We start from the raw sequence: 27,879 nt of genomic DNA on the forward strand, positions 1-27,879 counted from the left end.
CTTGATGCCTTTCATCATAATTGGAAAATTGTCAGTCATTATTTATTCAAGTATTTGAGCATGTCCCGCATATCTCTTATGCTCAGCTCTGTTTATTCCTCAATTCTTTTTCACTCTTGCTTCAGTATGGATAAGTTCTATTGATTGGTCACTAATCTTGTCTTCTGCTGTATACAGTCTCCTGTTAAACCCATTCAATGAGTTCTTAATTTCAGATATTGTATTTTGCAGTCTAGAATGCCAATTTTTTTCATTCTTATAGATTCAAGTTTTCTGTTTAAATACTCAAGCTTTTCACCCATTTTGTCCACCTTTTGCTCTATTCTCTTTAACATATTATTCTTACTTATTTTAAAACATTTGTTTGAGGGCTTCCCTGGTGGCGCAGTGGTTGAGAGTCCACCTGCCGATGCAGGAGACACGGGTTTGTGCCCTGGTCCGGGAAGATCCCACATGCTGTGGAGCGGCTGGGCCTGTGAGCCATGGCCACTGAGCCTGTGCGTCCAGAACCTGTGCTCCGCAACGGGAGAGGCCACAACAGTGAGAGGCCCACGTACCGCAAAAAAAAACAAAACAAAACATTTGTTTGAGATGTCACCTCCTGCTTGGTCTAGCTCCCTGCATCTCAGTTTGGAAAATGGCCTCAGGAAGAAAAGTGGGTAAATATGGGGCTCACCTTGTGTGCCCTCCATCTGCCAAAGATCATAGCCCTGCTTTGCCTGCTGTCTAGTCCCTGCAAACTGTTGTCACATATATTTTGCTCACATTCATAGTTGTTTACCATGGAAGATTCCATCTAAAACCAATGACCCTACCATGACTAGAAGTTCCTCCCTTAGGGACTTGAGAGGTTGAGGCTAAGTTGAAAGGGTGCATGTCAGAGAGGCCATGAAGCTATCTGGACTCTGAGGTCATGCCCAGCAATCTAAGAGATTAAGAGGTAGAAACAATGAGTTTGCAGAAGCTGTGAGGAAGAGAACAGCTGAACATATGGTGTGGGGGCAGGGAGGGGGCTGTGTAAGAGAAGGGGACAGACCGTGAAGGAGATCAGGGAGTGCCACAGAACCATCCACCATGCCTTGTCGTCCTGACTCCATAGTGCCCTGAATCCAGTGCCATACTCCATCCCCAGGGTCCATGCAGCAGGGAGAGCAGAGTGAGCAGGCAGTGGCAGGGGGCCTGGAGTGCCAAGCCTTAGGGTTCCAGTGGGCCATAGGGGCCTCTGCAGATAACTGGAAGAGGGAACAAGGAAGCAAGAACAGCCTTTGGGCCTGAGTCTCCCAGCCAGAGGGACCATGTGGCCCCTGGGAGGAGGATGGGCAGCTCTCTTGGAACTACCTTCCAACCAAAGGAAGCCAGTATCCCATGTCTACCAGAAGCACTGGGGCCCTCATTACTGTCCTCATTTATTTGCATCTTTTTGCATGTCATTTGTCATTTGCATGGGGTCTCATTTTATGTCAAATTCACAGTCTCTGCTTATTCCTCCCTATTTGGGTGTAGGGAAAAGTGGACCTTCAGCTAAATCCCCCTTGGGGAATTTTATTTTAACTCTCAGTATACCATCAGAGTCCTTTAAACCTAATTTTAATTTTTAAGTTTCTTTTTTGAGCAGTTTTAACTCTTCATAAGGATTGATATTTTATGACTTTTATCCTTTCACAGGGGTCTTCCAAAAAACCAAAGAGGAATTTCAATTATCTTTTTAATAGAATAAAGCTTGTTCTATCTTACAATTGCCATAACAATCCATTGGATCCTTTATATATCCAAAATGTATCAATTACCATATTGATCCATTGAATCCTGGATAAATTCAAAATTTATCCTGGGGCTTCCCTGGTGGTACAGTGGTTGAGAGTCCGCTTGCCGATGCAGGGGACATGGGTTCGTGCCCCGGTCCAGGAAGATCCCACATGCGTGGAGCGGCTGGGCCCGTGAGCCATGGCCGCTGAGCCTGCGCGTCCGGAGCCTGTGCTCCGCAACGGGAGAGGCCACAACAGTGAGAGGCCTGCATACCGTAAAAGAAAAAAAAAAAAAATTTATCCTGATCTTAAAACATTTTGCTATTTCATCCTCCTAGGAACTATATTTCATCATTACTCATTAATTATTCTCAACCATGCTTTTTAAAAACAGAGACTAAAATAATAAAAAAAAAGAAGAATGATGGAATTACCTGGAAGGATGATTCAATAGTGATATGAATCATTACTATTCCACCATCTTTTAATTTTCTTATTGTTTTGTCCAAAGCGTTAGACATCTTTCACGAAGATGGAAACAAGAAGTCTGGAAACGTCTTTGTTTGTTTGTTTTAGCTTTCATTGTAGAAGATGAGAATTCAGAATATTTCATTTTCCTACAAAGAAGAAAGAGAGAAAAACAGACATTTCATAGTTACTGAGGAATCATTAGATGAATGCAATGTGACAGATAGCAGCCACTCTAGACTACAATGATGATGGTAAAATTATATATAAGCAAAGTTGTGGACTATGAGTCTTCAGATATCTTAGATGAATTTTCTCAAATTCAAGAGTTGTCCCCATCTTCCCAGAGAGTGGAGAGCTAGAGACCAGAGAGGGATAGTTCTTTTCTAGGGTCACCCAGCTCTTGCTCTGTTCTGTTGCACAGAGATGTGCCACCGAGCCAGCCTTTCTCATGGCAGGCATACGGTAGGTGCTTCCTTGCAAGCCTGAACAGGGCTGGCCCTTGAAGTAAGGAGGCTGTCCAAATCCCCGCTCCTGAGACCTGGCACTTGCCCAGCTCATCTGCCACTCTTCCTTGGGCCTTGGGGCTCTTGAAGCTGTGGTTTTCCTCTGGGTGGTGACTCAGTGCCCGCAGCCCACCCTGCGTGTGAACCTCCCTTCCCCTGGGCCTCACTGACCGCCCTAAACCACAGGCAGCTGTGGTTTTCCTTAAAACAGCAACCACTAACTGCCAAGCCCACCCCACCTACCCTCCACTCCCCACTCCACCCGTCAGTGCCCTAGCCCCAACCTCAGGGCATCAACTGAAAGAGAACTGAAGGGAGTTGCATACATCCATGGGACATGGTGTTTATAATGAGCTTTGCCTTTTATAGCATGAGTGTAAAAGATATACCCATTTAATAGCCAGGGAGAATGAGGCCAAAATGTTTTAGGGGCTTCTTTCAAAGCAATCGATGCATTCCTTCAACTAACATTCCTTAAAAGCCCGCTAAAACACAGGACAGTAGACACTGAGATGCGATGCCCATTTTCCCCTTCAGGGAAGGACTTGGTACCCAGGGGCAGGAGTATTGTGGGCTGTCAGCCCCTTGAGGGATTGCTTCAGCTGCAGATACTTGCTTTACCAGAGGTCATGTCTTTCTCTGGGTGTTCTATACACAAAGACTAATCTAGTTGGGGTATAAAGGCCCAGCTATTTCAACCCAGTGTGGGACTGTGACAGGCCATTCTGCTCCAAGCTCCCAATGAGGCAACCAAAGCTGGGGTGGGGCCTGCAGTGCAGCTCTGCCCAGTTCTGCCTCTTCCCCCTCCCTTCTACAGGCATCAATCTCAAGACGTTTCCTTAAAGAACATCCAGCATGCTAAACTTTGAGTCATAGTCTGCTTCCCGGAGAACCCACCCGCAATACTTGGCTTTCAAAGAGCTGCCAGCCTAGTGGCAGAGAGACACGTAAACAACCAAAGTGGAGAAAGGATGGCCTCAGGGTGACACAGCCACCAGAGGCCCCCCAAAACAGGCTTTGGTGCACAGGCAGGGAGGATTTGGGAGGCACTGGGTAGCAGCATTGAGGCAAGAGCCTAAGCACCTCTTGCCACCCTAAAGCTGCAGCACAGACCCTTGGCTTGGAGGAGGGACAGGGTTCCCACTTGCTACCATGATTTTCTCTGACCTAGTCTGCTCCCATAAGCAACACCCCCCAGGGTGGCCCTCTCCCAACTTTCCTCCTCAAATACATATTCTTACTATGTTGGGTCCAGGTGCCTCTTACAGCCCCAGTGCCTTGTGACCAGCCAGAGGCAGCTGCAGAGCTCCAGGGCTGCTCAAGGGAGCTGTTCTTGACCTTGAGGGCTCAGAAAGGAGAGCAGACCCTTAGGTCAAGCAAAGGAACCCCAGGATTGTGGGGAACACAACTCGGTTCCAGTCCCACAAAAAGAAACATGGCCAAAGGAGCAAGCAAGCTCCCCTCACTGTGGGCACATCCTCATACTACGGTCCAGCCTGTGCTTGCTATGATTCTGATGATAAGGAACTCTGACCCTATGTCTCCTCCAACCAGAGGTCCCAGGGGCTGGACAATTCAGATAATAAGGAAGATCTTCCTTCCCTGGAGCCCTTCCCTCTGTCTCCCTGGGCCTTCTGCAAGAGTCCTCTTCTGGCCTTAGGGGCCATGGAGTCTGCCCCCTCTGCCCGAGGCTAATCTTCAGCGCAAAAAATCCACAGTTTGGGCCCCCAATCTGATCCCAAGTCATTGTGGGATCTTGGGAACATTCCTCTTCCAGGGACCTCATTTCTCCATCTGTTTGACACAGGGGCAGGAGAGGAAGTCTTTCAGCTTCCTGACTGCCCTGACATTTGTGACCCAGTGGTATATCAAGACCATGATCCTATGCCTGGCCCCCACCCCACCCCTTTGTCTTCTCCCCTCCAACTTTCCCAGACCCAGCATCTGCCACTGCCCCTTCCCTGACCTTCCACCTCTCCTGGGACTGACAAGAGATGAGAGGGTTAAAAGTCAGCCTTGCCTCGCAACTGACCCTAGAGGACTGCTTGGAGGGCGTGCAGCTCACTAAGCGCAGGGCAGCAGCTGCAACAAGCCAGTGTTCTGGCAACTCCTGGAAATCATGTTGGAGAAATGCTGCCCTGGTGAGGGATGGGAGTGAAGAGCTCAGGGTGGGAAACAGCCAGTTCAAGGCTGTACTTGAACATATGTGTTGGTGAGGTTACTCCCTTGCAGCAGAGAAGCCAGAAAAAGTACTGTCCATGCTAGACTCCTCTGTTGTGAGGAAGGATGACTCATCACAGACAATCTCTGCTCAAAGTGTACCATGGGCCCCACAATCCCCCACCCGCACAAGGAACAGCAGTGGGAGGGGAGAGAAATGGACTGGGCACAGGCTGTGGCTTTGAGTCTAGTCCAGGGTGGAGGGAAACCATGTCACAGACTTTAGCCAGACCACAGCTGCACCAACCCTGACCCTGAGACAGCACTGGAGAGGGATGGAACCCAGCCATCCATGTCTTCTAGGCCAGGCCCAGCTTATGTTTGGTTGTAAATATTGTTAAGGGATTTAGTGGCAAGGGATGAGGGGCTCAGTCTGCAACCAGCATCAGGGATCAGTCTATGACCAGGATCAGGGCTCAGAGTGTGACCAGAATGAGAACTCAGTCCTGATGACAAGGGCCCTCACATTAATCACCCTCCAGGTGGGGCTCAGAGCCAGGGAAGTTGTGGAAAGTGTCTGAGGGCAAGGGTGGGGTCAGCTGGGAGAGAGGGGAGGTGGGGAAGCATGATTGCTAAGAGGTCCCTGGGCCTGATGCCAGCTGAGTGAAAGCCAGACAGGGAGTCAGAACTCCAGCTCTGCCAGCTGTGCGATTTGGGGGACTACTTCCATTTTGGGGTGTGGGGGGGGTCTCTGTTTTCCTGTGTGTGACATGGGGATATTTCCTTCTGTCCTGCCTGATAAAAACCTTTTAAACCACATGCAACTTCATGTTTTACGAAGCAGCATCTCTTTTGGCCCTCACAAGAACCCTTATCATACCTGCCTCACAGGGTGAGAATGCACTTTTATGACATGGCTGAAAAGACGGATGGGGTTGTTTGCTCAGGTTTTGTTGTTGTTGTTGTTGTTGTTTTTGCGGTACTCGGGCCTCTCACTGCTGTGGCCTCTCCCATTGCGGAGCACAGGCTCTGGACGCGCAGGCTCAGCGGCCATGGCCCACAGGCCCAGCCGCTCCGCGGCATGTGGGATCCTCCCGGACCGGGGCACGAACCCGCGTCCCCTGCATCTGCAGGCGGACCCTCAACCACTGCGCCACCAGGGAAGCCCTCAATTAATTTTTAGCTTCCCAAACTCATGTGCGAAAATTGTTTACAGAGTCAAACTGTGCTAAAGGGTTAGAACAAAGACAGCACTCTCCTACATCACTCCACCCTGCTCTCCAGAAGTGACCACCTCAACTCATTCTGTTATTTCTTCTGGTTTTTATCTCCTAAGTAAAGCATTTGTTGCTATTATTGCTATCTCCACAGCAATAATACTAGATATATAATCATATTAGATACCGTCTCTTGTCCTTCCTCTCATGATAAAGGAGGTTTACTTACACCCTTTTCCCTCTCCTTTCAATATCATGACACCACATTTCTTGGTTACATTCACAATCAATCAATAGGGCTCATGGCTGAGCCCAGTAGTATGCTGTAACTACCTTTCCTTTCTTTGTAAACTTCTTTCTCTCTTCACGGTAATCGTTGACTCATTTTTTCATTTGCTTTTTTTTTTTTTTTGACCCTTCCCACACCCTGCAAAAGCCCTGTAAAATGATTCTTGATACACATTTTCATTATCAGTTCCAATTCCTTATTTCTCTTTTCCCTCTGAGACACCTCTACTGGAGTCTCTGGTTCTCCTGCCTCCATCTGAACTAATAGCTCTAGATCAGCCACAGAGCTGTCATCCTGGGACTTCTCCTGGCCAACATACTGAAACTTCTTTCTTTAATTATCTCTGATTTTCCTGGATTCAACTTTTTTTTCTTGTTTTATGCTCTTCTAGGGGGTGGAGCACATCCTTCAGTAGCTTCCCAGGAAGTCTGCATGGGAGATAAAGTTTTTCAAACCTTGCATATCTGAAAATATCTACATTCTACTCTCACATTGTATTGATACTTTGGCTGGGTATATAATTCTCAGTTGAAAATACTTTTCCTTCAGCATCTTTAAGGCATTGCTTTGAGGACTTCTAGCTTCGAATGTTGCTATTAAAAGGTCTGATTCTGATCTGATTCCTGATCCTTTGTATAAGACCTGATGTCACTTTCTGGAATCTTCTCTCCATTAAAAAAATAATAAATTTGTTTATTTATTTTATTTTTGCCTGTGTTAGGTCTTTGTTGCTGCACGCGGGCTTTCTCTATTTGCGGTGAGCAAGGGCTACTCTTCGTTGTGGTGCATGGGCTTCTCATTGCAGTGGCTTCTCTTGTTGCAGAGCATGGGCTCTAGGCACACGGGCTTCAGTAGTTGTGCCACACGGGCTCAGTAGTTGTGGCTTGCTGGCTCTAGAGCGCAGGCTCAGTTGTTGTGGTGCATGGACTTTGTTGCTCCACAGCATGTGGGATCTGCCCAGACCAGAGCTTGAACCCACGTCCCCTGCATTGGCAGGCAGATTCTTAACCACTGTGCCACAAGGGAAGCCCTCCATTTTTAAAAACAGCTTTTCTGAGGTACAATTCACATACCATATGATTCACTTATTTTTTTTTACTTTTTTACTTTTTGCAGCACGCGGGCCTCTCACCGTTGTGGCCTCTCCCGTTGCAGAGCACAGGCTCCAGAAGCGCAGGCTCAGCGGCCATGGCCCATGGGCCCAGCCGCTCCGCAGCATGTGGGATCCTCCCGGACCGAGACACGAACCCACGACCCCTGCATCAGCAGGCGGACCCCCAACCACTGTGCAACCAGGGAAGCCCCGATTCACTTATTTAAACTGTACAATTCAATGGTTTTTTAGTGTATTCATAGAGCTGAACAACTATCACTACAATTGATTTTAGAATATTTTCATCACCCACAAAAGAAACTCTGTATATTACCAGTCACTCTCCACCTCCCCGCAAATCACTCAGCCCTAGGCAACCACTAATCTATTTCTCTCTCTATAGATTTTCCTGTTTGGGACATTCAAATAAATGAAATCATATAATATGTGGTCTTTTGTGACTGGTTACTTTCACTTAGCACAATGTTTTCAAGGTTCATTCATATTGTGTTATGTATCAGCACTTCATTCCACTTTATGGCTGGATAATATTGCCTTGTATGGATACACTACATTTTGTTTATTCATCTATCAATTGATTGACATCTGAGTTTTTCAAATTTTTGGCTATTATAAATAATGGTGCTATGAGCATCTTTGTACAAGTTTTTGTATGAACATATATTTTCATTTCTCTTGGGTATATACCTAGGAGTAGAATTGGCTGGCGTATATGGTAACTCTATGTTTAACCATTGGAGGAACAGCCAGACTATTTTCCAAAGCAAGTGTACCATTTTACATTACCACCAGCACTATATGAGGGTCCCAATTTCTTTACATCCATCACAACGCTCATTATTACCTTGTTTATTATAAGTGGATGTAAAGTGGTATCTCATTGTGGTTTTGATTTTCATTTTCCTAATGGTTAATGATGTTGAACATGTTTTCATGTTGGCCATTTGTATACCTTCCTTAGAGAAATGTCTGTTCATCTCCTTTGCCTGTTTTATTTTATTTTTTTATTATTATTATTTTTTGGCCATGCCACGTGGCCTGTGGGATCTTAGTTCCCTGATCAGGGACTGACATGAGCCCTAGGCAGCAAAAGCACAGAGTGCCAACAACTGGACTGCCAGGGAATTCCCTCCTTTGCCCGTTTAAAAATGGGGTTAAATTACACACTTCCCTGGCAGTCCAGTGGTTAATACTCCACGCTTCCGCTGCAGGGGGTATGGGTTCGACCCCTGGTGGGGGAACTAACATCCAACATGCCATATGGTGTGGCCAAAAAAAAAAAAAAAAAAAATTGGGTTAAATTGTCTTTATTACTGGGTTGTTAAGAGTTCTTCATATATTCTAAATACAAGTCCCTTATCAGATACATAATTTATAAGTACTTTCTCACATTCTATGGGTTGTCTTTTCACTTCTGATAGTGTCTGTTATGAGTTGAATTATGTTTCCCAAAAAGATCTGTTGAAGTCCTAACCCCCCAGTTTCTCAGAATGTGACCTTATTTGCAAATAGAGTCATTGTAGATGTAATTAATTAAGCTAGGGTCAAACTGGAATACAGTGGGCCTTAATTCAATATGACTGGTATCCTTATAAGAAAGTGTTGTGAAGATACACATGGAAACCCTGTGTCCATTACCAGTCACTGTGATGTCAGAGAACACCATGTTATGACAGAGGTGGAGGTTGGAATTATGCAGCTGTAAGCCAAGGAATGCCAAGGATTGACGACTATCACCAGAAGCTAGGAAGTGGCAAGGAAGGATTCACTCCTACAGATTTCAGAGGGAATGGTTTTGTCAATACCCTGATTTTGGACTTCCAGCCTCCAGAACTGTGACAAGATAAATTTCTATTGTTTTAAGCCACTCAGTTTGTGGTACTTTGTTATGGCAGCCCTAGGAAATTAATATAGCGTCCTTGTAGTATAAATGCCTGACATTAAAGTTTTATGTATTGTAATGTAAGTGCCTGGCATTAAGCTTTTGATTTCTGAGGCATCCATTTCAAGACATCCATCTCAAATAAACATGTTGCCAGCTGTATGACATAACTTCTAGTTAAACAAATAGATAAGTAGCCAGGCCACCCCACCCAGAAGTTCTCCTTTCAGAAAGCCCTGAGTAACTGAACACTTGATTGACTCTGCTTTTCCCTTCCCACGCCCTAATTCCCACTCTTATGCTTAAATTTGCCAGCAAAGAGTGAACCCACGAAATCCTAGGCACCGCACCCTCAACCCCAAGGGCAGAACCCCAGTCCGCACTTTCTCTCACTCTCCCCACAACCTCATTGTGTGATCCTTGGGGATGCCCTGTACCTTCCAGGACCTGTGATAATAAACCCTCCAGGACCTGTGAATAATAAACCTTGATTTTTTCAAAGTTCTCTGATAGTTGTTGCTGAGGTGCATCTTGCAATCATAATAGAACCACAAGGGCCAGTCCAACCTCACACTGGCTCCAGTCTGGGAAATGTCTACGGGGGCTTGCCACAAGTAGTATTGAGGCCAGGAGAAATGCCTAAGGCATTTTTAGCTAATAGCATCACTACTGATAGGCTGAAACCAACACAAAACAGTTCTTTGAAGCAAAAAGGATTTTAATTTTGATTAATGTATCTATTTTTCCTTTTGTTGGTCATGCTTTTAGTGTCATTTCTAAGAATACTTTGCCAAATTCATGGTCGTGAAGGTTTACCCTAAATTTTCTTCTATGAGTTTTTTAGTTTTAGGTCTTACATTTAGGTCTTTGATCCATTTTGAGTTAATTTTTGTATATGGTGTGAGATAAGGATTCAACTTCATCCTTCACATGTGGATACTCTGTTGTCCCAGAACCATTTGTTGAAAAGACTATTCTTTCCCCATTGGATGGTCTTGGCACCCTTGTTGAAAGTCAGTTGACCATAGATGTGTGGGTTTATTTCTGGACTGTCAGTTCAATTCCATTGATCTGTATGTCTATTCTTGGGCCAGTACCACACTGTCTTGATTACCATTGATTTGTGGTAAGTTTTAAAATCAGGAAGTGAGTTCTCCAACTTTGTTTTTTTTTTGTGGTACGCGGGCCTCTCACTGTTGTGGCCTCTCCCGTTGTGGAACACAGGCTCTGGACGCGCGGGCTCAGCGGCCATGGCCCACAGGCCCAGCCGCTCTGCGGCATGTGGGATCCTCCCAGACCGGGGCACGAACCCGTGTCCCCTGCATCGGCAGGTGGACTCTCAACCACTGTACCACCAGGGAAGCCCCCAACTTTGCTTTTTTTTCAAGATTGTTTGTCTATTCAGGATTCTTGAATTTTCATATGAATTTTATCATCAGTTTATCAGTTTCTGCAAAGCAGCCAGCTGAGATTTTGATAAAGACTGTATTAATCTGTAGATTAGTTTGGAGAATATTGCTATCTTAATATTTTCCTTCAATTCACAAGCACAAATATCTTTCTATCTATTTAGGTCATCTTTAATTTCTTTCAACAATGTTTGAGTATTCAGAATATAAGTTTTGAACTTCTTTTTAAAAATTTACTCCTAAATATTTTATTCTTTTTGATGCTATAGTAAATGGAATTGTTTTCTTAATTTCCTCTTCATATCATTCATTGCTAATGTGTAAATATACACTTGATTTTTGTATATAGATATTATACTCTGAAAACTTGTTGAACTTGTTTATTGGTTCTAGCAATTTTTTAGGATTTTCAATATTCAAGATCATGTCCTCTGCAAATAGAAATTCCTTTCAATTTTAATGTCTTTTATTTCTTCTTCTTGGCTAATTGCCCTGGATAAAACCTTCAGTACCTTGTTGAATACAAGTGGTGAGAGTGGACATCCTTGTCTTGTTCCTGATTGTAGGGGGAAGTTTTCAGGCTTTTGCCATTAAGTATGATGTTAGCAATAGATTTTTCATAGATTACTTGTATCAGGTTGATGCAGTTCCCTTCTATTCCTAGTTTACTGAGGTTTTTTTTTCTTTCTTTTTTTTTAATCATGAAAGGGTGTTGGATTTTGTCAAAATTTTTTTTTCATCTATTGAAATGATTGTGTGGTTTTTGTTCTTTATTATATTACCATGGTGTATTATATTGATCAATTTTTGTATGTTGAGCCTTGTATTTCTGGAGAATACTCCACTTGGTTGTGGTGAAAATTCTTTTCATCTTGCTAGATTTAGTTTGCTAATATTTTGATGATTTTTTTGCATATATATTCATAAAAGATATTGTTTCATAATTTTATTTTCTTGTGATGCTTTTGTCTGGTTTTGTCTCATAGAACAAGACAAGAAGTTTTCCCTCTTCCATTTTTTGGAAGAGTTTGTGAAGAATTGGTGTTAATTCTTCTTCAAATGTTTAGTAGAATTCACCAGTGAATTCTGGGTCTGGTCTCTTCTTGTCGAAAGTTTTAAAATTACTAATTCAATTTCCTGTTATAGGTCTATTCATATTTTCTATTTCCTCTTGAATCAGTTTCAGTAGTTTTTGTCTTCCTAGGAATTTGTCCATTTCATCTAAATTATCCAATTTGCTGGTATAAGTTGTTCATAATATTCACTTATAATCCTTTTTAAAATTTTATTTATTTATTTATTTTTGGCTGTGTTGGGTCTTTCTTGCTGCACACAGGCTTTCTCTAGTTGCAGTGAGTGGGGGCTACTCTTCATTGCGGTGCACGGGATTCTCCTTGCAGAGGCTTCTCTTGTTGCGGAGCATGGGCTCTAGGTGCGCAGGCTTTAGTGGTTGTGGCTCACTGGCTCAGTAGTTGTGGCTTGCGGGCTCAGTAGTTGTGGTACATGGGCTTAGTTGCTCTGCAGCATGTGGGATCTTCCTGGACCCGGGCTTGAACCCGTGTCCCCTGCATTGGCAGGCAGTTTCTTAACCACTGCGCCACCAGGGAAGTCCTATAATCCTTTTTATATCTCTAAAATCAGTAGTGATGTTTTCTCTTTCATTCCCGATTTTAGTATTTTGAGTCTTCTTTCTCTTTTCTTTTGGTCAGTCTAGCTAAAAGTTTGTTCAATTTTGTTTGTCATTTCAAAGAATTGACTTTTTGTTTCATTTATATTGTCTTTGTTTTTCTACTCTTATTTCATTAAATTTCACTCTAATCTCTATTATTTCCTTCCTTTGCTTGCTTTAGATTTGGTTTGCACTCCTTTCCAGTGTCTTAAGGTGGTAAGTGGTGTTATAGATTCGTAATCATTCTTATCTTATAATAGACACACTTGAAGCTATAAATTTCCCTTGAAGCACTGCCTTAGCTGCATGCCATCAGTTTTGATATGGTGTGTCTTCATTTTTATTTACTTCAAAGTATTTTCTACTTTGCCTTGTGATTTCTTTGGCCTATTGATTTTTTTAGAAGTATACTCCTATTTTCCACATATTTGTAAAATTCTCAAATTTCTTTCTGTTATTGATTTGTAATTGAATTCCATTGTAGTCGGAGAACATGCTTTTTATAATTTCAATCCTTTTACAATTATTGAGGTTTGTTTTATGGCCTATCATATGGTTCATATCAGAGGATGCTCTATGTGAATTTGAGAAGAATATGTATTCTGCTGTTTGAGTGGAGAGTTCCCTAGATATCTGTTAGGTCTGTTTGGCTTATAGTGTTATTCAGCTCTTCCATTTCCTTGCTGATCTTCTTTCTAGTTGTACTACCCATTATTTAGAGTGGGATATTGAAGTCTCTGAGTATTACTGCTGAATTGTCTATTTATCCCTTCAAGTCAGTTTTAGCTTAATGCATGTTGGTGTTGTCTTTTCAGACATAACAATTATATGTTTATAATTGTTATGTCTTCTGATGGACTGGCCCTTTTATCACTATAAAATGTTCTTCTTTATCTCTCGTTGCAAGTTTTGTTTTAAAGTCTATTTTGTCTGATATTAGTAGAGCCACTCCAGCTTACTTTTGTTTTGTTTTTTCACATAAGAGAACTTTATCTATACTTTTACTTTCGATCTATTAGTATCTTTGAATCTGAAGCATTTATCTTTTAGATATCATAGGGTTGGATCTTGGTTTTTTAGTCCAGTATGACTCTCTCTGCCTTTTGACCAGATTGTGTAATATACTCACGTATAGTGTTGTATTGATATAGCTGGATTTATGTCTATTTTATTTTTTGTTTTCTATATGTTTTATATCTTTTTTGTTCCTTTCTCCTTCCTTCACTGCTTAATTTTACACTAAGTGAATACCTTCTGATATAACATTTTAATTTCTTTAATAATTTTTTCACTATTTTTTGAGTTATTTTCTTAGTACTTATCAGAGTCTGATTCAAATTTATTTTAATTTAATTCCAGTGAGCTGTAAAAATATTACTCCTTACACATTTATTTATATACTCCTGTATATTGATTCCCTTTTCCTTGTGCTATTATTGTTATTATAGTTATTTATTATTATTACTAATTTATAAAATAAATAGTATACAGTGTATTTGTATATGTCTATATAAGTTATAAATCCAATAATAAATTGTTATAATTCTTACTTTTTTAATATTTGTATGTCTTTTAAAGAAGCTGAGAGAAGAAGTTTACAGAGTTTGTTATTTACCAATTCTGGCTCTCTTCATTTGTTCCTGTGGATCCAAATTACAATCTGTTGTCATTTCTTTATTCTAATACAAATTTGTTTCCACCCACCTCCTTTGTGCTGTTATTGTCAAATACACTGCATTTCTATATGTTATATAACCAACAATACAATTATAGACATATTGTTTCATATAATTGCTTTTTAAATCAGTTAAGAGAAAAAGAAGAAATATACACGTATACTATCTTATAAATTACCTAATTGTCTTTAACACTCTGTTTTCTCATATACTTTCGAATTATTGCCTGAGGTCACTTGCTTTCAGTCTCAAGAACTTCCTTTAGTATATCTTGTAGGGTAGGTCTGCTAGCAACGAATTCTCTCAATTTTTGTTTACAGTAAGTCCCCTACATATGAACCTTCAAATTTCAAACTTTCAAATATGTGAACGTGCGTTCCATCAATGTCAGGCATGAGTGAAATTGCAGCTTGCCCTCCATCTCCTATTGCAATGATCCTTCAACTCCACTATCTCCCACCTCCTCTCCCTCCTCCAGTCAGTAACTCTTCTTGCCTGTTCACTCGATGCCAGCCCCTGGATGCCAGCTGTTGTACTGTACTACTGTACTTTTCAAGGTACCGTACTGTAACATTAAAAATGTTTCCTTTATTTTGTGTGTTTGTTTTTTATGTATTATTTGTGTGAAAAGTATTATTAACCTATTACAGTACAATACTACATAGCCGATTGTGTTGGGTACCTAGGCTAACTTTGTTGGACTTACGAACAAATTGGACATAAGACTGCGCTCTCAGAACAGGACTGGTTCGTATGTAGGGGACTTACTGTACTTGGAAATGTCTTTATTTCACTTTCATATCTGAAAGCTAGTTTTGCTGAAAGAAGATTTGGTTGACAGTTTTTTTCTCTCAGCATTTCGAAGATGTCATCCCTCTGCCTTCTGGCTTCCACTGTTTCTGATGAGAAGGCAGCTGTTATTTTTATTAGGGTTTCTTTGGACATGACAAATCATTTTTCTCTTGCTGTTTTCAATATTTTCTCTTTGTCCTTGACTTTCAAAATTTTACTACAATGTGTATGGGTGTGGATCTCTTCATATTTATCTTACTTGGAGTTCATTGAGCTTCTTAGATGTGCAGATGAATGTTTTTCATCAAATTTGGGAAGTTTTCAGCCATTACTTCTTCAAATATTTTTAAATTTTCTCTTCCTCCTCTTTTTCTGGTACTCCTATTATGCTTATATTGGTACACTTAACAGTATCTCACTTTTCTCTAAAGCTCTGTTCTTTTATCTTCATTCTTTTTTCTCTCTGTTCTTCATATTACATATTCGCTATCAACCTGTCTTCAAGTTTGCCAATTCTTTCTTCTGCCAGCTCAAGTCTACTGCTGAGTCCATCTATTGGACTTTTCTTTTAAATTCTTATATTTTTCAACTTCAGAATTTCCAATTGTATCTTAATGTCTTTCTCTTTATTGATATTATCTATTTGATGAGATACGAATGAAAATGAGCAGGGCCCTATGGGGCTCCCAAGTACGGAGGAATTTTTGTCCCCCATTTCTTGTAGGCAAGACTCCAGCCTCCATGACCTTCCTTGATTTCCAAAGGGCAGATTGCAAATCAAGGGAGGAGCAGCCAGAAAACCACCTGAGGCAAGATTAAAGGGACCAGAGAAGCTCATCAAGATAGGAGACTGACCACCTGAGACCCTGCACACACCCTAATCTTGTCAGCAACCCCACCCTTTTGAAACTCTGCAGAAGAAAGAAGAATGCAGGACTGTTACTGCCTTGATCCTTATTGCATACCCCTGACCACGAGCCCCAACTATAAGACCTCTCCCTATTCCCCAGGGAGGGGGGCACAGTTCTTGAGCTGCTAGCCTGCTGTGTTCCCCTCTTTGCCTGGCAAAGAATAAAGCCACCCTTTCTTTCTCCTCCAAAACTCTGTCTCTGTATCTCATTTCAGCATCAGTGTACAGGCAGCCAAGATTTTGGCAACACTATCATCACACTTTACTTCTTCATGCATGGTTCCCTTTGGTTCTTTGAACATATTTGCTGTGAAATCTTTGCCTGCTAAGTCTGATATCTGGACCCTCTCAAAAGCAGCTCTGTTGACTGCTTTTTTTTTTCTTGTGTATTGGTCACATTTTCCTGTTTCTTTGCATGTTTCATAATTTTTTGTTGAAAACCATGTGTGTATAATTTTATTATATTTGTAATAAAATTTTAGATAATACATTGCAGCAACTCTGGATACTAGCCATCGTCCTCTCCCCCCAGCTTCTTCTTCTTGCTGTTTGTTTATTTATTTTGTGATCTGGCTAGACTATTTTGAAATTTACTTCCCCTGCAACATGTAGACTGATTCCACTCCTAAACTGCATAGCCTTGGATATGTGCCATCACCCTGGAATGAGAGTGGTTTTAAAAGGGCTCTGTTCATCTCTTTCCTTGACCATTCTGTTAAGCTGTCTCTATTGGTATCATACCCAGCTGTTAGCCTCCACTAATTGCTGACTAATTGCTCTATTGTTTTCAACAATGCCCTGGGGCATAAATTGCTCCACAGTCTGATACAAAGAAATGAAGACCCTTTGCAGGAGTAGTCTTTGAGGTCAATCTCTGAAGTTTGTTCTGACCTCAAGAGGGCTCTTTAGTTATCTCTGCCTGCTTCTCTCTGGCAAACTTCTACTTAGTCTAATTTTTAGCTTGTTTTTCTCAAAACAGTACCAGACTTTGCTTACCATCAATATCTCCATTGTTTTTGAGAGCACCCATGTGCTTGTATTTCCCCACACTCTCTTGCAAATAAGTCAGTTCCCTTGGGGAGAGCATCAGAGTTCTTATGTTCTTATGGACTCCCTCTTATGGACTTCCCCTCTCCCTGTACAAAACTTCTGTGTCACTGCTCTGAAGCTGGTGTCTTGGAGTTACACTCCTGCTTTACAAGGGTGCTGGGTTGTGGCAGTAGCCTTTGGTCTTCTAAACTGGCCTCTCCCAGAATGGAACCTCCACTCTATAAGTAAACAAGGTGAGGGAGATCAAGGCCTCAGTATCCTCAGGCTTCCATGCCTAGGGTAGAGGTTCCACCCTATAGGTTGGAAATGGCTTGAGGAAGAGAGCTCCAGCCCTCTCAGCTACTCTTACCTGGAATAGAGCTTCTGCAACACAGAGGTGAGGGAGATGAGAAATGCTGGCGGTCTGCCACTCTCAGGGAGATACCTTAGCTCTCAACTGGGCCCTGGGGATAGAGAGAACCCTGTGTTCTTGGCTGTAACTGCCTAGAGCAGAGCTTCTTTCACAATGACCTGAAAGGGGAGAGAGAGAAAGAAGATCATAGCTCAAATGCCAAGGCCTCTAACTCTTCTTACTGTTACCGAAAGCTTGGCCTCTCTGTACACCGGTGCCAAATCAAATCTCAGAGACAGAGTTTTGGGTGAAGTAGAAAAGGATAGCTTTATTACTTTGCCAGGCAAAGGGGGACATAATGGGTTTCTTATCTCTTTCATCCTATTATCCATCTCTGTTTCTTTCTGTTTAACTTTCTGAAAGGTTTCCTTGACTTTATCTTTCTACCACTTGGTTATCACATTTAAAATTTCTTACTTGCTCGCTGATTGTTCCCTTTTTATGGCATCCTGTTCTTGTTTCAGGATGCAATATCTCTTTCAGTCTAAGATTATGAACAATAGTTTCTTTGAAGTTTTCATCTGCTCTTTGCAGCATCTTTGTTTCTGAGTCCCCTTTTTCTATTGTTTTGGCCTCTCTTACATGTTAAAGACTCTCCTCAGGGACTTCCCTGGTGGTCCAGTGGTAAAGAATCTGCCTTACAACGCAGGGGACGCGGGTTCGAACCCTGGTCAGGGAACTAAGATCCCACATGCTGCGAGGCAACTTAGCCCATGTGCCACAACTACTGAGCTCATGCACCTCAACTAGAGAGCCTGCATGCTGCAAACTACAGAGCCCACGGGCTCTGGAACCCATGTGCCACAACTACAGAGCCCACATGCCCTGGAGCCTGCACGCCACAACTAGAGGAGAAAAAACCCGCATTCCACAACTAGAGAGAAGCCTAAGCGCTGCAATGAAAGATCCCGCATGCCTCAACAAAGCTCCTGCGTGACGCAACTAAGACCCAACGCAGCCAAAAATAAACAATTAAAAAAAAAAAAAGACTTCCCTTGGGCTTCCCTGGTGGCACAGTGGTTGAGAGTCCACAGGGGACGCTGGTTCGTGCCCCGGTCCGGAAAGATCCCACATGCCACGGAGCGGCTAGGCCTGTGAGCCATGGCCGCTGAGCCTGTGTGTCTGGAGCCTGTGCTCCGCAACAGGAGAGGCCACAACAGTGAGAGGCCCACGTACTGCAAAAAACAAAACAAAACAAAACAAAACAAAACTTCCCTCACATGTCTGAAAACTGGCTCTTTATTTCAGGGCTGACGTCCCAGCCCGAAGGCATGCTCATATCACCTGGAGATCACGTTCTGTGGAGGAGAAAGAGGGCCAACCATGGAGCTGGACACACCTGGCTCAAAACCCGTCTCCACATTTTTTTACTCTGATTGGGTAAATCCCCTGAGCATCAGCTTCCCTTTTAGTAAAATAAGGATAATAATATACCCTTGCAGATCACACATAAGCAAGTGCTGGGCACACCACAGATACTCAGGAAATGTTAAGATCCCAGCCTTCCCCATTCAGAAGTTGGTCTAAGATACCTCAGTCAGTCCTTATCCTCTGCATTGACTGACGTGCACTTCTCTTCCTTCTCTCTCTCCCTTTCTATTAACATCATATGCTCATGATCATGCCTCTACCAACCATGGAGGGACAGCCCATCCCTGATAATAAGACTATGCCACCATGATGCCTTAAAACAAATTTGGTGTCAGGTGGACCTGGGATCCAAGCTCTGTACTGAGCTTTGAAATAACAGATATCATGTAAAATCAGAGGTTCACCCAGTGTCTCCAAGCCTTGGATGAGACCCCTATTTACTACAGTCAAAGAGATAAGAGGAGGGACTTCCCTGGTGGTGCAGTGGTTTAGAATCCGCCTGCCAATGCAGAGGACACAGGTTCGATCCCTGGTCTGGGAAGATCCCACATGTTGCAGAGCAACTAAGCCTGTGCACCACAACCACTGAGCCTGCGCTCTAGAGCCCATGAGCCACAACTACTGAGTCTGCATGCGACAACTACTGAAGCCTGCGTGCCTAGAGCCCGTGCTCCACAATGAGAGAAGCCACTACAATGAGAAGCCCGCACACCACAACGAAGAGTAGCCCCCACTCGCCGCAACTAAAGAAAGCCCACACGCAGCAACGAAGACCCAACGCAGCCCAAAAACACAAGAGAGAGATAAGAGGAGACAGGAACAATATGGTCTGAGGGACTCAGAACATACCCAAGAGGAAGACCCTCAGTGACAACTGGCATCTGGACCTCAGAAAAGAGGTTCTTCTCTGCTTAGAGCAAAGAGGGTGTCTTCAAATCTTCCAACAGTCCGGATACACAATTTTTCAGGACAGCTGTTAGACTTCATGTACCACATCCCCACACTACCCTGCCTCCCCACCGCCCTCCAGCTCCTTCCTGCTGCACCCATTTTGCTGCTTAAGCCCAGGCCACGGCTCTATTTCCTTGAGGATACCATCTCCTAAGCAAGGCCATAAAGCAAGAGGAGAAAAGGGATAGCCTCTCCTAAGCCAGCAGGGGAGGTCTTGGCCTCCAACCGAGAATCTGTGTGCTCTGGCCTCCTTCAGAGCATTCTGCACCAGGCATCTGACTTCAAAGGCTCCCTGAGCTGGGTCTGGCCCTATTCCTTCAGCTCTCTGATTCTGCCATGGTGGGTGCTCAAACCTGAAGTTCCTGGGGCCAGGATGAGAGCTTGGCCAGCTCCATGCTGTAGCCAGTGCCCTCTAGGAAGGGCATTCCACACAAGGAGTTCTACACACCTGAGCCCTCTGCTGGGAATGTGTGCCTCCAGGCCTGCACACATCATCCTGGGGGTGACCGGTCACCTGAGCAAAACCAGCACACTTGGTGCTCAGGGCTTTTCCTGCACTCTGGTGATCGCATCCTTCATCTGTCGCCTCTCCTGCATTTCTGAGGGGCAACTGAACACATACGCTAAAACACACTTGGGAAATTCCACACCCTTCCATCTAATGCACCTAAAGCGGCACCTCCTATGGGCCCTACACTGTGCTAGGTCAGGTGGGGAGAGGCAAAAATGGCACACAGGATGCTTCCCTCTCCTCCAACTAGCTGGCATGAAAGGTAACACCTGCCAAGTGTCCAATAATAAAGCTGTACGAGACTAGAGGAAGGAACCATTTTAAAAGGATGGACCTGAAAGTATTCTCTAGCTTGATCTGGGTGGTATAATATATGTTATTCTTCAATTAAAAAAAAAACTGTGACTGGCCCTAGCCCCCAGAACTCAGCAGAGACTAGACAGGCCAAGTGGAGAGAAGACAGAGGATAGAAACATTGGGGGACCCAGGTCTGGAGGCTGGTGGATGGCAGTGGGAAGTTGCAGAGGGCATGGGTTGGAGCCCTTGTCAAAAAAATGTCTAGGGACTAACAGAATGTCAGAGACAGAGGGGATCAAGAGTGAGAGTTCTGATGTATGAGAGCCAGGGCAGCCCTCTCTTTAGGGAAACCAAGGAGTTCTGGGAAGTCTCAGTATACACACAGTTGATGGGGAGGTGGGGAGACGTTTGCTGGCTTCTCCTAGGTTCTGATTGAGTGGGGACTCCATGATGGATGGCTAGAAGGTCCAGGGTACTAGAAAACACTCAGGATTCTGGAAAAGGTGTCCTGGGAAGTGACCTCAGATAGTGAACAGCAGCTGCAGCCCACAGGTCCAAGACCTCCACCATTCCCAATGCCTGGTTTCCCCAAAGCAGTCTAAGCAGAACAAACCCAGAGCCCACCCCATGCTAGTCAGGGTCAGCCTCACCATCTGCATGGCCCAAGACCCTGTGTTTTGGGGACATGTGTGGTGAGCCTCCAGCTCAGAGGTGGAAGGGAGAAGGCAGACACTATGTGCTCAGTCAATGCCAAGGACTGAATCTCGACCACACGTTAAGCTAAGCAGGGGCCCTCTCCACATCTCTGGTCCTCTGGCATCTGCTCCCCAGCACGAGAGGCTCACTACCTCACATTTTCACTCCATATTTCATAAGCTCTAACTGCCAGGATGTTTCTCCCTCTATGGGGTTGAACTTGGCCTCTAGGAGATTCCTTAGAGGTCTAGGACATACTCCTGTCTCCTGAGGCTGCTCTTCCCTGCCCATCCAGTCTGGTTTTTGTACACCTGTTCGGTGTGCTGGCTCTTCTTCTGCAGATGTTGGGCAGCGGGGGCCCTGAAAGGATCACAACACTTCAGGTGCAGTCTGAGTCAGAGGGAGGAATAATCTCCTCCTTTGACCTGCATGCTATGCAACTATTAATGCAGCCCAAACTTTTGGGGAAGCTCCGTGCATTGTATGTTCACTGTAGCTCACGAGAAAGAAAGTTCTCATTTCATAGGCACCTGCCTTGGTTTCCCCCAGTCACTTGCTGTGGCCCCCAGGCCCTGTCTCACTGGGCCTCTGCCCACCTTATCCCACTTTAAACCACTACCCTCTCGTATTCACAGCCCTTCTTTCAGTACCCCCAGCTAGCCCTCTCCTCCCTTCCTTTTCACATACAGTAGCCTCAGCCTGGAATGTTCTGGTTCATCTTTCCCTGGGTAACTCCTGCTCACTCATCTTTCTTCTGATCACTTCCTCCAGGAAGTCTTCTCTTGAAGCTCCCCTCTCCCCCTCACTAAACTAGGCCCCATGGTTACCCCTCTCATAGCACCCCTTACCTTTCTTCCATGGTACTTATTGGAGTGTCTCCTCTTCCTTGTCTGATAAAGGTCTATCCCTCCCACTAGACAGCTAGCCCTGAGAGCAGGGAGCACATCTGCTTCTGCTCCTCACTGTATCCCCAACACTGAGCACAGTTCCTGGCTTGGGATATACGCAGAACAAAGTTGGATCAAGTGAATGAACGCGTGACTGAGGCACAGGGTTATTTTGTCTAATTAGGCAAAGCCCCTTCATTACCACACCACTCCATCCTGCCCAAATGGAGCAAGAAGATGAAGAGCAGAGGGTGGGCTGTGGAGATAGGCAGACCTGGGCCTGAGTTCCAGCACTGCCACTCACCAGACTGTGCCTTTGGTGAGTCACTTCACCTCCCCCAGCTTCGGTTTACTCACCAGTAAAATGGGGATGGTAATGGTGGGCACCTCACAGGATGACGGATGAAGTACAAATCATGTATGCAAAGGGCCTAGCACACAATGCTCAGAACATGTGAGTCTTCTCCCCCAGAAGCTTGTGAGAGGGGTGTGTTCACATCCCAAGACCTCTAACGGGCAGGTAGGTTCTCATCACCTGGGTGGGGCTCCTCTGCTGCAGGCAGAGCAGTGGGGACAGGGAAGAGGTTTGTCTCTCACCACCAGATCGCTCTGGGAATTCTCTAATTGGGTCTGGGACCATCTTTGCTCTCTGATGGCCTCAGAGCCCCTCATCTTCATCCCACTTTCAGAGTCACAGGGAAAGGGCACACTTTACTGTCTCCATTTTCTAAACAAGCAAGCAGAGGCTCTGAGCCTCGGCTGCATGGGGCACTCTCACCTACTCTAGTCCTGGCTGCTGCCCCTCCCAGGGGGCTCAGGCTCTGCCTCTGGCATGCTGGAGTGAGGGGTCCAAGTCCTTGCCCTTCCTGTGCCTTGGTCAGCTTGTCTATTAGAAAAGGGTTCCTTTTTCTCATACCCCTCTTCCCTTGGAACCACCACCAGAGATGAATAAATGGAGAAAACCTGACATGACTTCCGCCAGGTGGGCCTCGTCTGCTTCTTTGTGAGATGTGAGACAGTTACCCAAGGCTATATCTGGGCAGAAGTGAAGCAGGCGTTAGCACCCAGCCATCAGAAAAATGGTCCTGTCCTCAAGGGCCAGGCACTTGAGGCATCAGTGAAAACCGCTGAAGCATCTTCAGGACACATTTAAAGCCGTAACTGCACAATCCAGCACCTGAGCTTTCCAACTCTTTCAAGGGCCATTGCTGGTCCCGCCCACACTGGTAAGCCCCTCCTGCTTGCTCTGGCCCAACTGGACCCTTCCTCCTTAGACTAAACCCCTTGGCTTTGGGCTCTGCAGGACGAGGTTCCTCCTGCCTCCACCTACCATGTCCATCTTCAGAGCCAGACTCAGAACCTGGTTCAGGTGTGCCATCTGGCCCCAGGCCTTTGCACACATTGCACCCCACTCCTGCCATTCCTACTTTTTGCTAGTGCCCACACCACCTTTAGAATTCAGCCCAGGTAGAACCTCCTCTGAGGTCCTTCCTTGTTCCTCAGACCTCCCCTGCAGGGTGGGTGGGCTGTCCTGCTGGTTCACTTGGCACCCTAGGCCTACTTACCGCCATCCTTTCCTCCCTCCCTGGGCTGGTCTTTCTGTTCTGCTGTCTGTTCACTGAACTGGAAGTGCCTTGATGACAGGGCTGGGTCTTTGGTCCAGGACACTGCCTGGAACACAGACTTTGAAAAATGTGAATATGGGGAGGTTGTGCATGTGTGGGGTGGGTGGTATGTGGGAACTCTCTGTACTTTCCACTCAATTTTTCTGAGAACTTAAAACTGCTCTAAAAAATAAAGTTTATTAATTAAAAAACTTTTTTTTAATGAAGAAACATGATGAGCCTTTGATTATGCAACATTGGCTTGCAGAGGCCACAGGCTACTGTATTTGAGGGAGGTACCCCAGGCAGACCTGTCATTCCTGAGGGCAGGGACTTCCCTTCCCTTATCAGCCCTGCCAGCCTTGTCAGCCCATGTCTGAGTGCACACAGGTGGTGTGGTCTGACTGGCTGGATGACCAGCGACCAATTCCCTGCCCATCTACCTGTGATGCAACAAGTTAAGGCGCCTGCAAAGGCCATATGAGGTTTCAGCTGGGCCCTCCATTGTCAGCGCTATGGCCGCTGACCCATTCCTGGAAGGTCAGGCTGGCTGGTGAACATAGCAGGAACTAACCCCAAGGTTCACAAACCCTCCATATGTGTGTGACCTTGCAGACTTTTTACCCCTGATCTAGAGTATTCCTGTATCCCAGACCTGCACAGTCTCTCCAGGAGCCCCAGAGGGACTGAGCTGGAGCCAGAACAGGCTCTGTAGACCAGAGGGGACAGTCCTGACTCCAGGATACCTGCCATTCGATTTCTCAGTGTTCCTGTTCACCACTCATAGACATGGGGCAACACAATGACGATTTATTTTCCTAGAAATTCCCGGCCTTGGCCACTGCTCCCCTGGAGGTCCAGGAAGATCAGAGAAGGCTGCAGAAGTCTTTGGAGCCTCCACCCTTCCCCAGCCCCCTGCCACACACTCACCCACCTTCCTCAGCCACTGCTCACATGCCAGTCCCGGAAGAGGCCACAAAGAGACTATCACATGGTCTGCCACACTCCAGCTGTTTCTCCATTTGGTCTCTTTCTCTGGTCTTCCTCCAAAGGCCCTGAGCCTGGAAGGCAGCATGACCCACTGGAAGAACCAGGGCTTGGAGCCAGCCAGAGCTTCCCTGCTTAAAAGCTGTGGGACCTTGAGAACATTAAGTAACATCTCTGAGCCTCAGTCTGCTCATCTGTCAAATGGGGATAATAAGCTCCCCCTTAGGGACTGCTACGAGGATTATGCTACAAATGGTAGCTGTTACTTCACAGAGCATGGTTTCTGAGCAGTACTTCCCTCTGGTGCTCTGTGGCAGGGTGGCAACACATCCTGGTTTTCCCAGGACAGTCCCAGTTGATGCCTATTGTCCTGGCATATTTACTGCCCCTTTTCACTCTCAGAAGAGCCCACTTTCTTTTTATTTATTTATTGGCTGTGTTGGGTCTTGGTTGCAGCACGTGGGATCTTCGTTGCAGCATGCAGGATCTTTCATTACGGCAGGTGGGCTCTCTAGTTGTGGAGCGGGGGATATTGAGCACACGGGCTCTCTAGTTGTGGCGCACTGGCTCTAAAGCGTGCAGGCTCAGTAGTTGTGGCACACGGGCTTAGTTGCCCCACAGCATGTGGGATCTTAATTCCCTGACCAGGGATTGAACTCTCGTCCCCTGCATTGGAAGGCGGATTCCTAACCACTGGACCACCAGGTAAGTCCCAGAAGAGCCCACTTTCGTCAACAAAATACATGGTCAGCCTACCTGCACCTCTCTCCATTCCCAACTTAGGTCCAGCCTGTGTGAGCAGCACCCTCACCCATTTCTACTCTCCCCTCTAAGAAGCCATGTCTTGGTTTATAGTTAGGAGGATTTTTATAACCTTCTCTCTGAGCTTCAGGTTATTTTTTTTTTAATGGGGATAGCAATGCCTATCTTGAAGGCTGCTTAGAGGATTAAATGAGATAAGGTATGCAAAGCACTTGTCTGGCATAGGCCAGGTGCCAGATAAACGTGAGTCTCCTTCCATGGCCTTCTCTCCCTGGTTCCCATCATGCTGGCTTCCCCCCAAGAGTGGGGCTCCAGAGCTAAACTTCTCCCCTACCAAGAGAGTGATTTTTAGAAGTTCCAAGTGACATATGAGCTCCCAATCCATGATCTCTCCTGAGAGCAAGAAACGATCTTCACCTCCACCCTCCACTGCAGGCCCCGAGGAGCATTCCAGCCTCTCCTTCCTGCGTGCAACCACGTGTTTCTGCTAGCAGCTTCCAAGCCCATCGCTATAGCTGGAAACCCTTCAGCCCTCAGCTACCTTGCCCACATGAACAGAAGGCACCTTTGAACTCTCCCCGCTCTTCCAGGAATCCAGAGGCCCAAAAAGGAGTCTGCTGGGTCTCCAATCCCCAGGGACCTGCTATCTGGGTCAGCAGGCAAAGGGTAATCATGTAATCTCAGCAGATAAAGCCACCACGAGACCAGCCTGTTGCAGCAAGGGGATAACATGCTCCCAGATCACACCTGGATTAGCAACACGTCCTCCAAAGACCCTGAAGCTCAAATCTCCCATCTGCCTTTTGCCCTCACACCCACCTGCTCCTGGCATTCCTTTGCTCTTAGATAGCTATAGCAGTTCTCCTGGCCTACTCCTTCCCCTTGCCTTGCCCCAGGTGGCACGAAGCCTGCCTCAAATATTATAGAATATTCTGTTCCACCAGGAAGCTCTCGGTGTAAACAACCTGTCAGTCACTGGGATCTGACTCTAGGGTTCTTTGTTCAGAGGCAGTTGCGTGACGTTTCAGATTTTCATGCTGCCCTAGAAACAATATATGTATGAAGGAAGCTACAGGAAGAAAAACGTAATGAAGCAGCTGCTAAACTGGGACTAAAAAAAGGTATCTGGTGGTGGTGGTGTGTGGTGGAGGGGGTGTTTCAACAGATCGCAGGGAGGTAAATGCTAATGAGGGTGGGAGCTCTGGTTCTGCAGGGGCAGCCTATTTGGAGGCAGCTTTAGGGCAGAAAGAGAAACTGGCTGGGTGACCCTCACTTTCCCATCTATAAAATGGAATTAAATATACTAGTTGATTCTGTCATGAGGCTTTATGTTAGGAGGGTGAAGTGAAATCAAGGAAACTCTCAGCAGTATAAGGAACACATGACACATATACATAACCCAGACATAATCTAGGGCTCCATATGGCTCAATCCTGCACAGAGTCACACTCCAAGAAGCACAGACTGGCAAAGGAATTTGAAAGACCCGATATTCTAGTGATTGCCAGTGGGGAGAGGGAAGGGGGGAGGGGAAAGATACGGATAGGGGATTAGGAGGTACAAAGTACGATGTAGAAAATAAATGAGCCACAAGGATATATTGTACAGCACAGGGAATATAGCCAATATTTTATAGTAGCCTTAAATGGAGTATAATCTATAAAAATATTGACTCACTATGTTGTATACCTGAAACCAATATAGTATTGTAGATCAACTATACTTCAATATAATTAATTAATTTAAAAGAAGATCCAATATTTACTTGGGCTTCTCGAAGAACATTAAAGTGTGTCAAACTCAAAATCCTCAGCAGCATTCCTCAAAAATCCTTTTACTCCCCACCCCCATCTTCTGGTACCTCTTAGCAGCTTGGAGACTCTGTTAAGCCAATTCTCAGAATGTACCCCAACTTCTGGCCAGCCTGCATGGCTCTGCTGCCATCCCTCCACTCAGGCCCCTCTCAGCTCTTTAGGATGGAGTTAACCAAGTCTATGCGCCATGCTTTATTTTTTTTCTCCCTTTACGCATTACCAGAATTTGTCACAATAAAGGAGACTCTGGGACCAACCCAAAAAGTAAGATTCCTCCCCTTTTCCTCCCATCTTCTCAGTTCAATATCTCAATCTTTTTTTTTCAAATTCTACACCACAAAATGTCCGGGAACCATGAGGGCAGGCTGAACAATCCTGAAAGAAAAGACTGTGGTAAGCAAAGCAAAATTCTTTTTAGTGGGTGAGACTGGGAACCATTAATAAGTCTTGCACCACCATGTACACAATTGTCATTAAGATCTCCTTCCCCCCATTTGCCACAGGACTGTGGCTTTTACACTTTCTAATATTTTCCTTCACGTCATCACTCACTTTTGCATCGCTTCCCTTTCTAGAACCATGGGTGTGGCCAAGGCCTTCAGCACAGCCTGGCTTCCCTGACTTAGCATCTGGCTTCCTCCCTGACTCCAGCTTCTCAAGTCTCCCATCTGTTCTGCACGTACCACGCAGCTGATCTTTACTGCACTCCATACACACCATG

The 27,879-nt window shown here is 45.1% G+C and overlaps 1 protein-coding gene across 2 annotated transcripts in view; it reads right to left on the reverse strand.

The window, feature by feature from the left end:
* PPCDC (phosphopantothenoylcysteine decarboxylase) overlaps positions 1-27,879 on the reverse strand; it is a 111,374-nt gene that overhangs the window by 56,545 nt on the left and 26,950 nt on the right. The window contains exons 5-6 of one of the 2 annotated variants that reach the window (XR_004348492.1): positions 17,237-17,397; positions 2,180-2,362 (exon numbers count right to left, since the gene is read on the reverse strand). Coding sequence is in view for 1 of the 2 variants with exons in the window: in XM_032622945.1 (XP_032478836.1) it covers positions 17,371-17,397 (27 nt within the window). In the remaining variant the exon portion in view is untranslated. Of the gene's footprint in view, positions 1-2,179; positions 2,363-17,236; positions 17,398-27,879 lie in introns of those variants that run through there. The other variant, XM_032622945.1, reaches the window with a different exon arrangement.

The sequence above is a fragment of the Phocoena sinus genome, chromosome 2 (genome assembly GCF_008692025.1).
Source record: "Phocoena sinus isolate mPhoSin1 chromosome 2, mPhoSin1.pri, whole genome shotgun sequence".
Lineage (NCBI taxonomy): Eukaryota > Metazoa > Chordata > Mammalia > Artiodactyla > Phocoenidae > Phocoena > Phocoena sinus.